This window comes from Abrus precatorius, unplaced genomic scaffold (genome assembly GCF_003935025.1).
Source record: "Abrus precatorius isolate BTA unplaced genomic scaffold, Abrus_2018 Scaffold7, whole genome shotgun sequence".
NCBI classification, from domain to species: Eukaryota; Viridiplantae; Streptophyta; class Magnoliopsida; order Fabales; family Fabaceae; genus Abrus; species Abrus precatorius.
In genome coordinates, this window is record NW_020874417.1 from 14,796,989 (window position 1) to 14,810,421 (window position 13,433).

A 13,433-nucleotide genomic window follows, 5' to 3' on the forward strand; every position below is an offset into this window, starting at 1 on the left:
GTGAAGTATTATAGATAAGAATTACATATAGATTTTTTCGGTCTATAATTTGAAAATGGGTGGAAATTTTGGAGCGGGAGTAATAGACGGGAAAATCCATCTGTAAATATTGTCGTTTTTTATTGATTTTTCATTTGGCAATTTATAGATGGGTTTTGCCGTCTATAACTGTATTTGAAAAAATTTATAGACGGATAAATTCATCTGTAATTAAACCTTTAAAACGCACCGTTTCATTAAATCATTTACAGATGGATTTTTCTATCTGTAATGTGCGAAACACATAATAAATCCGTGCCTCCTCCTTCTTCTTCCTCATTTTGCATAATTTCCTCTCTCTCTCACCTCTCTCTCTTTGTTTTTCTCTAGGAGCTTCAGTTTTTTGGCCTTTGTGAGTGATTGGAGAATCCATTTGAATGATAATTTGCATCATTGTGTTCTTGGTATGAAACTGTAACTTTTAATCAGTTTGGTTTTTTTTTTTTTTATGTATTTTAGAGACTTAAAATTTCTAAGATAGAGTTGTAGGATTGGAGATTGTATGACTTAGGGGAAGGGCGTAAAGGTCCTTCTCTGAACCTGATTATTGTGTGCTGTGGGATTGTTTGTGTTTGTAGAGTTTGTAGAATATGCATGGTGTGGAGTTATAAGGGATGTGCTCTAGAACGGTTTAGGATTGTAATGTGTATGTTTTTTATGCATTTATTAATAGAATGTTACATAATATATAGATTTTTGTATTAAGTACACGTAAACAAATGTAAGGAAATATTCATATATTAAGGGAGATTTTGCCAAAATTTATATTAAAAATTTGTTGTATTAAGTGTAAAAGATGTAAGAAAATATTCATATATTAGGGGAGATTCTGCCAAAATTTACATTAGAAATTTGTGTAATGTAAAATAAAAGGTTGATACAATATTATGTATTTGTGTATTTGGTCTCTAAACATGTATTATATTTGATTCAGATATGGTAGGTAAAGTTAAAAAAGGTCTCTAAATATGCAGACTCTATGTCCCCTGCATTTGTCACCGGAAATGCCCTTTCTCTTGTACCTGAGGAAGTGGAGGACATGGTTCATACTTAGGTCCATGCTCACAATGAAGAACTGTAGAAGCAAAATGAGGCAAAGAATAATTATATTTATAAAAAAAAATTTAAAAAAATTTCATAAATGAATCACAAACGGATTTTTCTGTTTGTATATTACAGACATATTTTTCTGTCTGTATATGACAGATTTGTCTGTTATTATTTACTGACGCGCATATTACAAACAGTTACAGTCTGTCTGTAATGCTAAAATTCGTCTGTAATAATGAAAAAATCTGTCTATATTTGCAGGTTTTCTAATAATGAAACTGTAATTTGAATCGCTTGGTAAGCGTTGCAAAGGAATCAATGGATGAAGGGGGTAATTTCGTAAACCAGTTGAGAGCTGGTCCTTGTAGTGAGATTGGAAAGATCCGGCATAACAAGGCATCGTTGTCAGTGTATAGACCGACTTGAGTTGTAAAAATATCCAGATGCTCTTCTGGGTCCGAGGTTCCGTTGTACTTTTCTAATGTTAGGCCCTTTCAATTTCCTGGTAACTTAACTTCCAAGTAAGCTGTATGAAAGGGCTTCAGCCTGACGCTTCAAAGGAAGGGGTATTTCTCGTTTGCAAGCATGTTTTTGACTTTTCCTGCAAAGCTGAAAACTCCCCTTGCTCTTGGACGAAGGGAGTAGTCTAAGAAGGTATATATGTTTTGATTTTTTCTCTCAAATTGGCATTCTCTCTCTTAAGGGCCGATAATTTGAGAGTGTCTTTCTCTTTTAATCACTACATCTCTATCATTTTAGACCTTAACTGCTTTACTATCGAAAAGAGATTTTCATCCCCTCCCCTTTCAGTATTGGGGGGTTAGGTGTTGTTTCTTCCTGCTGGTAAGGAACTCCCCATTGTTGACTTTGTCCTTTATGCTGGCTTCTTGTTAGTACCATGGCTACTCGAAGTTGAGACGAATCGTGGCCCACGATGAGCGCCAAAATGTTCCTACTAGGGGTACACGAGTCTTCTGAAAATTCCTTTCCTCTAAAGCGAGATGACGTCCTTGCAAGTACCTCTGACTTCTCTTTGTATGACGTGGGAGGGCGTACCTGCAAAAGACACTCCAATGATAAAGTCAGGTGTCAGTTTAGGCAATAAATGCTATTGAGTATTTGAAAGTCAACCCTTTATCTATACTTTTTATTTTCTTTTTATAGACAGTATTTTGGGCTAATGAGCTTCATGAGTCAGCCCTATCTTAAGCCTTGTGTTTAGATACATAATTAACGATTACTTACCTTAATCTTCTCCAATATGCCTAATTTATCTTAACTTGACGGGGTGTTCGTCCTTGTGCCGAGGGAGTGCTTCGGTTCCTTTTTCTTCTATAATGGCCAAGTGGTGCCTTGTCTAGTACAATTTAAAATACTTTAATCACTATAATTGTTTACGTAAACATTACATATAACTGAAGATATAATTAATAATAACATAAAATAATAAAAAAATTTATAATTAATAAATTCTTTTGAAATATCATTATATTATTTTCAATAAGAACAATATCTTGTGTTAGTACAGAGATTTTTTCATTCCTAACTCCCAACTAAACCAATTTATTAAGAATAAAACTTCTAAGAACAAGATTTATGAGAAAATTTATAAAAATATGTTTGGTTATGGTATTTTTAATAAATGATTAATTTTCATTAAATGTTATGAGAAAATTTAATAACTTTAAAATCAATTACTATAGTAAAGTTTCATTCCTACCTATAAAAGCTACAAAAATTTATTCCCAATTATTCATAAATTAGTATTTCCAGAATCTTTCATTTCCAAACTACTTTTTAAGAATATTAAAATATTTTTTGTGCCAAACATCATCCTTAAATTATATTCTAGAAAATGTACAATACAAAAAGTATATAATATACTTAAGATTAAAAACTAATTAAAATAATTTTGTAAATTGAAATGTTTAAATTAGGTAAAATAAAATTCATACTTACTAAAATATTATACTCAACCCTTGCCTACTCAAACTACATCTCTCTTGTTCACTCTCTGCCGTCAGCTACGTGGCAAAATCATGTTAGTCCAGCTAAACTAATTGTTCATCAAAATTTTCTGATCAATGGATGTCAATAAATAAGCAAACCTAACTCTTTATATCCATGCTTAGCTGCTTCCGCAACTTTATCGCAGTGAATCAGCATGAGTTTCTCATTACAGTCTAAACAATAAGAATATATATATAAAAACAAAAATGATCTTCTCATAAATTTAAAAATTTTAAAATTAAAAAACAGGTTAGTTCGAGTGACAAACTATTTAATATTATTTAAATAAAATTTAAAATTTGAGTTTTTATATATATAAAAAATTTTAGTCACCCAAACCATATTCAGGTGAAAGAGTTTAGACTTTTATATATATAAGACATAGCTACATTATTTTGTCATGGAAATTAAATTAGGCAAACTGTCATAATAGAGAGTATGGAGTATACAACAACTGCATTAATGAAAAGAAAAGGTGTAACGAGCTAGATTACTAAGAAAACTTCTATGTTGTGCAAAATAATTAAGACACGATTTTTTTAATCGTATTAAACCAAAACTGATGCGGAATTGTTTAACATAAACAGCCTAAGAAATAATGTCAAATAAATAAAAAGTGCTAACAGTGTATTATTTTAAATAGATTTTTCAATATAGTTTAAGTGATTAATTTATTTTTTAAAAAGTTAAAATATTTATATCATAAAATAATAATATCTTTTAAAAATCATTTAAACTTTTAAAAATTGACCAATTATAAAATCCGTGTTAAAAATTGTGTGTTCTATCTTTCTTTTTAAACACAATCTTAGCAAATACGATTTGCGACTTAAACAAAATTGCATTAGAAAAAAAAATTACAGTTAGCATCAACTTTACACCGTTTTCGTCATACTTCTAATTTTGTCATAATGTACTTCGATTGAGCATGATTATTTTCAATACTATATTTCCACTATGTTGCAAACATAGTTAAAATGTCTCATTTTTGAGAAGACTAGTTTACAAGATCTAATTATTTTTTAACATAACCTGTGTGTGCAATAGATTGGATTGAATTAATCTTAACCATTCATTTAATTTTGATGAATTAATTTTAAAAAATTATTAACTTTAGATCTTATGATTAAGTTTAAAAAAACTAATACCAATAAAATTTTATTAAAAAATATATTTTTAACAAAAATATACTCTATTTAAATACTTATATTAAGTTTTAAGAATTAGAGTTAAAAAACTTTTAATTTAAAAGGGCCGTGATGGACCTAAATTTACAATTACAAAGGTCCATGTAATACGCTCCCCGTCTATACTTACTCAAATACTTTGAATTCTGTTGACAAAGAGAAAAAGCATTGATTTTCATTCTCTTCAAATAATATAATAATAATAATAAAATATTAGTACTCTGTTTTCAAAGCCATACCACACTCATTTTCTTTTCAACTTTGTACAATGTACTAATTGTAGAAAGAGAAAGAAGGTAGATGCAACTCACCCATCTGCACATCTACTGAGGTTTTAGGCTATCCAAAGGAAAGTGAATCCCAACTCTCCAGAACCACAAAAGGAGAACTTTGAGTCACTCTACTCAACCACAAAAGCTGAATCCTTTGAGCTCTTGATTAAGCAAAATTCACTAGGAAAAAAAAAAAAAACAAAGAATCTGCAACAATTCTCCACATTTTTCTTTGACCATTGAAGGGTATTCCTCAAATTGCCATGATTTGATTCCACAACACCACAGAGAGAGAGAGAGAGAGAGAGAGAGTAAAAATGGGTTTTACTAAAATAGCAAAGTTGCTCCTTTTTTTGCTAGTTCTGTTGATACCTCATCTTGCAGAATGTGGTTCTGATTACTCCACCTTGGTCTACAAGGGTTGTTCAAAGGACAGTTTCACAGATCCAAATGGGGTATACTCCCAGTCACTTTCTGCACTCTTTGGCTCATTGGTTTCACAATCCACCAAAGCCAAGTTCTTTAAAACCACTTCTGGCAGTGGCCAAAACACCATCACTGGTCTCTTCCAATGCAGAGGGGATCTCACCAATTCTGACTGCTACAACTGTGTCAGCAGGCTCCCAGTTCTGTGTGACAAACTTTGTGGCAAAACCATAGCCGCCAGGGTCCAACTCCTAGGTTGTTACATGCTGTACGAGGTTGCAGGGTTTTCCCAAATCTCAGGTATGCAGATGCTGTACAAGACTTGTGGGGCAACAAATGCTGCTGGTAGGGGGTTTGAAGAGAGAAGGGATACTGCATTCTCGGTGATGCAAAATGGGGTTGTTAGTGGCCATGGTTTTTACACAACCAGTTACCAGTCTGTGTATGTGATGGGACAGTGTGAGGGAGATGTTGGGGACTCTGATTGTGGAGAGTGTGTCAAAAATGCTGTGCAGAGAGCCCAAGTTGAATGTGGTAGCTCTATTTCTGGACAAGTCTTTTTGCACAAGTGCTTCATCAGCTATAGCTATTACCCAAATGGGGTTCCTTCTAGATCATCTTCATCTACTGCATCATCTTCTTCCTACTCTTCATCTTCCTCAGGTAATACAATGCATGCCTAATACCTACTACTTATATATGAATGTGACAAAATTTGGGAAGTAAATCTTTGGGTAAGTCATTCAAATTATATTAATCCAGTATTGTAGTCTTTTAATTTTTTTATTAATTTCTGACATTATAAACAGTTATTTATTTTATTTATTTATATTGTCATCTTATATTAAGAAAGAATAAATTAAATGTCAGTTTTGCAAGAGTAACAATTTACTAAGCGTTTTTAAAATCTTTGGACTAAAATCTGGGTAAAAAGTGAAGTATCAAAATTTAGCATCCTTACGTTAAATTTTAAATAATTTGTCATTGTCTTTGTCCTTTTCAAAAGCGTAGGTCCATTTTGTAATACGATACGATACTAGCTCCCCTCCCTAATTGTTTGAGTGTTTAGAGAAAAGGTGCTAGTATGCTTAGGCCATGTGTGGTAATAGATTAATCTAAAAGAAATAACCATTTGTTTATCAAAAGCTAACTTAGAAAGTTGATAAAGATGGAGAATTATCTTTTCAGTCCAAAGTAAGTTGAATTAAACACGAGCTTAAGAACTAAGAAATTGTGTGAAAGAGCTTGCAAAAATCATTTATGATTCCTGTCAGTTTTTTTAATTTATTTTAATAAGTTTTTTGGATATAATTTATCTATATAAGTTTTTAACTTATTCCATTTCTATAAATTTTATGATGAAATTTATATCATAAATCTTTATGCAGAAAATATTAGTTAAACAAGTCCGTAGTTAAAATAATTATACAAATCCATCTTGAAGTATGATTATATTTTAATATACTATTGTGATATGTGGCCTATTGATGCAATGACAGGGCAAAATCCAGGGAAAACAGCAGCTATAATATTAGGAGGGGCAGCTGGGTTGGCTTTTCTGGTTATATGCTTGCTATTTGCTAGGAGTTTGAAGAAGAAACATGATGGTATGAGTTATGTGCGGCAATAAGAAGTGATGTTGTGATGGGTCATTAATCTCTCCCTCAGTTTATTATTTATACTTACGCTTTTACTATTTCTATGTTTTGATTCTCACATTTATTCATTTTGCAATATTATTGTCTTGCACAGATTATTGACAGCAGAAAATGATTTCTGAGAAGGCAAAAAATATTCTTTGTGATGCATTGTTTTTGCATGTTCAGTTTGTGGATGAAAGATGGAAATTTTGTGGTAAATAGTGTTTGCTTGTTACAGAAAGAATACAGTATGGTTCACTGTAACGATTGTTGTAGTTAGACACATAAGATTTTGTTGTTGGGAAGGGCAATATGATTAGGCCATGAAAGTGAGATATTTTTGTTTACAAGGGTGTAACTGTAAACTACCCAAAGGAATGAATGTTTGTGATCCTTAGTGGATGAAAATTTTGGGTATAAGGCCTTTAGGCATGTGAGTGATTCTCCTTTTCCTCTTCTCAATACTATTGTTGAGGCTTTAATTTCTAATTTTTCTTTGACTTTATGCTTTTTAAAAAGTTGCAAGTTGCAGCCTCCAAGCCCCGAGAGTCCTGTCTCTGTCTCTCCTCAAATGCATTAAATATTAGTATAGTGCTCGTGAGATGTTTGGATTCTTTTGTTCGATTTTGGGCTTATAATATATTTAAGAATTATATTTCTTTTTAATTTTTATAAAATATGAAAAAATGTATTTTTAGTTCTTGATGAATGATAAAAATATACTATTTAAAGTTAATAAAAAAATTATATAAAGATTATCATGTAACATAATTTAAATTTATATTATTATACAATGTATAACTATGAAATCATAAATAAATAGTAAAAATAAAGAAATAAATTTTTAATATGATATGTGATTATATCTTTTATTTTGAAATCAATACACAACCTGAACTTTATCATCATTGGCAATTTATATAAATAATGTTATATAAAAAGAAAAATTAATAATTTGATTCTTTAATTTTATATTTTTGTTTTGATTTGATTTTTTAATTTTAAGTTGTTGTTTTTATCAATTTTAAAAGTTTTTGTCTATTAAAATTGTGGCCTTCTTTTTATCAACAATAACAAATTTATCAATTGTGATATTTTTTTAATAACTTAAACCAATAATTCACAAAAACGATAACTAAAAAAATTATTAATCATTTTTATTTAAATTATTTGTCCTTATATAAACTTAATAGGATCACTATGAAAAAAAAACTAATTTTATCTTTATAAAATTATAACATGGTATATATCCGTAAATTCATAACTATTGGTTTAATTATTATTTTTTTATGAACACGTCTATTATTGGCAAATTGAGTTTGTCTAACTAACTCGCGAAAGTTTTAGTTAAAAAATATGGGATTTGAAATCAATTTTTAAATAAAAAGGGTTAAACTGGTGAGTCAACGAACATTTTAACAGCAATTTAAATAATAAGATATGATCACTTATTCTTCTACATTATTTTATTACATTTTAATAATTATAATTAAATGTTAGTATTTTATATTAGAACCGACATAAATTAATTGTTATAACTTTAACTTAATTTTAAATTAATTAAATATTAAAATATTAAATCATATTATTTATTCCATATTATAAATAATTATTGTTATTTAGTTTATTTGTAACAAGCTTATAATTATTAATAAATATGACTTTATTGTTATTGTTATTAGATTGAAACATAGTGGATAAGTTTGACCTATTCTATTATTAACTTGGGATGTCTTGCTCCTAATCAGTTCATAATAACTGTTGCTATATTAAAACGATGTACATAAAACATCATTGACCAATCTATTCTAGATAAAAAAAAGGCTTCTGTAGTTTCGTCATTGTATTTCATAAATTAATGTTTTGCTTTATATTAATGGTTGCTTTGTCACTTGCTAGGATGAATATTTTGAGGCATGTTTGTAGCTTGGTAGCCAATGGTATACATTATGTGGCATTGATAACAAATACAATAAATAAATAAATAAATCTATTTTATTATTGTAACCAATATGAATAATAGTAATAAGACCTAATTTTTTAACATTTTTTATAGTTTAAAATTAGTAGTGAATTTTATTTAATTTTCTGGATATCAAAAGTAATTTTGTTAATTTTTTTATTGTAACAAATTGTTTAAAAATATTAAATATTTTTCTAATTTTGGACTAAAATTTTTATACATATTTTTGGCACTATTATGCACGTGTTATATTCAACATATTTTTCAATTTAGTATTATTTGATTAATTAAATAATTTGTGCTCTATTATGTGCATATTGTTGATTATTGTGATTATGTCATATTATTATTATAAAATTTTGTCACATACACACACACACACACACACACACACACACACAAACACACACATATATATATATATATATATATATATATATATATTTTCACAGTTCACCTTTGTGGGATGAATTGTGATAAAATATTATTATATGAAAATTATTGTTATTAATGTGACATTGAGAATTGTTTTAATAATGCACCTATCCTATTAGTTTGTCTTTATTAATATAGTTCCTAATGATTAGTAATTATATTTTAAAATTTTCAGTATCCTTTCTATATTAGTTTTAAGAATCTATTTATTTTCTGTAATGTGAAAGTTAACTCTTGTATTGTAAATTGGGATCCTTTGGCAAGATTATAATTGCATGGGATAACTATATTGTTGTCATAAGTTCTATTTTGTTTATTAAATTTGCTTACAAAAAATCTTAAATAAATTTTGACGTTGCCAATATCCATCAACATTTTACCAAAGTTAAAGTAATTATGAGTACTGAGTTAACTCTATTAAATTTTTTTTTTTATCATTACTAATGTTAATGGTGCCCTTTTTGAGAACTAGTCTAAAGTTCACACACCTGAATATTTCTCTATTGTTATAACAAAACATGATAAATGGGCTCAAATAAGGTTAGTGACAAATTTTTTAACAAATATTCGTCACAAAATTGTGAAATTTTAACAGTGTCTCTAGGCAAACATTTTAAGAAAATTGATAGGACAGAGAAGACTTGCTATCTTTCATTGTTGACAAAGACAATTAACAATTTCTTTGTATGATATTGTGAAGGCTCTAAGGTTATAGATTTTATTGTCTTACTCATACTATCAGAGTTGTTGAGTTTAATGGTGCTGTCTATTTTGAAAATAATTCAAAACATATGGTTTGTAAATTAAAAAAATAAGATAAAAGTCTATTTATAGTTTGAAGAAAGCTTCTAGAAAGTAGTACTTGAAATTTGATCATATTGTAAGCTCTTTAGCTTTAAAAAAATGCAGTTGATCAATGTATTTATTTGAGAAATAGTGGGAGAAAATTTGTTGTTCTTTTTATTGATGACATTGTTTTGGTGATTCATCTTTTATTTTAGGCATTGGGATTCATCGTAATAGATCTTACAGTATCCTTGGGTTATCTCAGTAAGGATATATTAATAGAATCTTAAGCTGGTTCAATATGTAATTTTGTAAGCCCTTGTTGCACCATTCAAAAGGGTGATAAAATTTATAATGCCTAGTGTCCTCAAACTAACATTGAAATGGTAGACAAGGAAAAAATACCTTATTCTTTGACTATTGGCTTTGCCTTATGTATGCTTAAGTTTGTACACGTTTTGATATTGCTTTTATTGTCGATGTATTTTAGAGATACTTGAGTAAACTTGGTATAACACATGGATAGGTTGCAAAAAGTGTTTTAATGTATCTGACAGGTACGAGAGATTATATGCTTACATACAGGAGGTTAGATCATCTTGAGGTGACAGATTATGGTGATTCTAACTATTGTAGTTGTCCAAATGATCATAAGTCTACATCAGGTTATGTATTCATGTTAGCTAGAAGAGCTATCTTTAGGAAGAGTGTCAAACCGACTCTTACAACCACATCAACCATGGAATCAAAGTATATAGCTTGCATGAGGCTACACATCAGCAATATGGTTGAATAACTTTATTACTAAGTTTGATTTTGTGAAAAGTATCTTTAAGCTTTTGACTATATATTGTGATAACTTTGCAGTGGTAAGTTTCTCTCTCAATAATAAGAGCTCAAAGTGAACAAAGCATTTTGAGACAAAGTTTATGTTTGTGAGAGAGAAGGTCCAAGAGTTTAAAACTCATGTTGAGCATATCCCTATTGAGCTTATGATTGCTAATCCCTTTGAGACATTGTTCTTTGATGTTTTAGATTAGTGGGAGTTTATTCTTATATTTTGTCATAATATCATATCTATAATATTTGAGACATTGTTCGAATAATAATTATTGTTGCTATTGTTATTGCCATATATATATATATATATATATTTGTTATGTCTAGTTTAATTGTTATAATTATTCTTGTATATGCATATATTGTTATGGCATATTATGAAGATATTTTGAATTGAGTCTCAATTTTATTGTAATAAGATTTATTGAATCTTAAACAACCTCTTGGGCGGATACTTGGGCTATTTTGTTGGACAAATTGCACTTTGTTCACAACTTTACTAACCATTTTGTTGTGCTTTACCATTTGTCCATATTCCGCTTTGTTGTTTAGTCACATGATATAAGTGTCTTATCGTGTATGATATCAATACTTCGAGTATGGATTTCTGCATTATTAAGATGCTTATAGTTCGTGTTGGCTTATTTTGGCATCTTGTTTTGGCCACATTTTGTTGATTAATCTAGAGTAATATGATGGTGTTTTTTTTTAATGTTGTTCAAGTGGGAGACTATTGGATATTTTATGTATAGACTTACATAAATCACTTTTGCTATAACTTTAATTCTAGATTAATTGGATTTCAAAATATTGAATCATATTGTTTAGCCCATATTATAAATAATTATTGTTATTGTGCTTATTTTTATAACTTCACAGTTATTGGTAGATATGATTCAATGGTTATTGTTATTGGGCTTTGAGCCATAGTGGATAGGCTTGATCCATCATGTTATTAACCACAGAGGCTGATAGCAATGAGTCCCTGAACCAAGTTAATGAGCCACCAGCCCAAACTCATAGGCCCATCAGAATTACAAGAAGGCCTATTTATCTCAATGACTCTGTTTGATTGGAATGTCTGAATTTCTGAGTTTGTTAGAATCAAATTTACTAGGTGACATGTCACAAGTTTGTTAGAATCATACAATTACGGGAAACCAATGATTGCAAATGTATTACCTTATATATATTCTGTTAAAAAAACGAATGAAAGGGAGGAGAATGAATTTCGTAATTAATTTTTGTTAGAATAACATAGTTGTAGTATCTCTGCTCTATCAATTGGTCTGACCTGTCGTCCATGGCCGAACATTATACTAGAAAATCCGCCACCGATCGTCTTGAGGACGTCGTCCTCCACCTCACCCAAAACCAGGACTCTCTTACAACCACCCAACACGACCTATCCCTCAAAGTTAATTCCATCTTGAAGCGTCTCGCCATTATTACCCCTTCCAACCCGCACTTCCCACCTCCTTCGCCCCCAATCCCTTTCACCCACCCTTCCCCTATTAAGTTGGAGATCCCACGTTTTGATGGCAATGATTCATTAGGTTGGATCTTTAAGATCAACCAGTTTTTTGACTATCAAGGCACCCTCGATGACGAACGGATCATTGTGGCATCCTTCTATATGGACGGCATCGCCTTGAGCTGGTATCAATGGATGTTTCGGAGTAGGTTTATTATGTCTTGGCCTGGTCTATTACAGGCTCTGAAAACCTGATTTGCATCGTCGTTTTACGACAACCCCAAGGGTGCCCTCTTCAAGCTACAACAACTCAGTTCCGTCAACGACTATTTGACAGAATTTGAATGCCTTGCCAACTATATTGTTGAACTCACACCCCCTTTTCTCCTCAGTTGTTTTATCTCTGGCATTTCACTGAAGTTTCGATGTGAGATTTAGGCCTTACAACCAATTTCCCTTCCTCAGGCCGCTGCCCTCGCCAGACTATAGGAGGACAAGCTCAATGACTGCCGTCATGGGTCTAAACCTTGTTTTACATCGCTGTCTTCTTCTCTGACGCCAACCACTTCCACTTCACCTCCTTCCATGGTCCAGTATAAGTCTCTCACCCCTATCGAGTTGGCTTTTTCTTGCTAGAAAGGGTTATATTATCATTGCGAAGAGAAGTGGTCCTCCGGCCACTGTTGCAATGCTCACATTCTCCTCCTTGTAACTAACGACAGTGAGGGTGAGGGTGATTACTCCTCTTCTCGTGATCTCCTCCAGCTTATTTCTTATGAGCCTCCACTTCCTGATGATTCCACTCCTCAAATTAGTCTTAATGCACTTTCTAGTTTACTAGTGCCAGAGACCTTTCGTGTTTATGGCGAGGAGAATCATGCTAAGCTCACCATTCTTGTTGATAGTAGCAGCACGCACAATTTTTGTAAACTAGGGTCGCTCATTTTCTTCGGCTCCCGACCCAAGCTGCAGCAGCTCTGCACGTCATGGTTAGTAATGGATCAGTTTTAGACTGTCAACAGGTGTGTCCACAGGTCCCTATCTTGATACAGGGCCACTATTTCACAGCCAATCTTCATGTTTTACCAATTAGTGGTGCAAACATAATTTTGGGCGTTCAATGACTTAAGAGCCTTGGGCCCATCACCACTAATTATGTGACACTTACCATGCACTTTACCCATTTGGGCCAAAAAGTGATTCTCTCAGCGAATGTTCCTTTTGGGCTTGAAGGTGCAACGACCTACCAACTCAAATGCATCATCAATACTCATACGGTTTCTGAGTTGTTTCACCTCACTTTTCTCTCTA

At 31.1% G+C, this 13,433-nt stretch overlaps 1 protein-coding gene across 1 annotated transcript; it reads left to right on the top strand.

The window, feature by feature from the left end:
- Positions 1-4,872: 4,872 nt before the first annotated feature.
- On the top strand, positions 4,873-6,614 carry LOC113873408 (cysteine-rich repeat secretory protein 3-like). Its single transcript, XM_027511513.1, has 2 exons — positions 4,873-5,647; positions 6,484-6,614. Exons 1-2 carry the CDS (start codon positions 4,876-4,878, stop codon positions 6,612-6,614), a joined length of 903 nt encoding a protein of 300 aa, XP_027367314.1. The 5' UTR covers positions 4,873-4,875.
- Positions 6,615-13,433: the final 6,819 nt, after the last annotated feature.

Coding starts and splice junctions, on each gene's coding strand:
- LOC113873408 (XM_027511513.1), top strand. CDS start 4,876: ATGGGTTTTACTAAAATAGCAAAGTTGCTCCTTTTTTTGCTAGTTCTG. Junction 5,648..6,483: donor CTACTCTTCATCTTCCTCAG/GTAATACAATGC, acceptor ATGCAATGACAG/GGCAAAATCCAGGGAAAACA.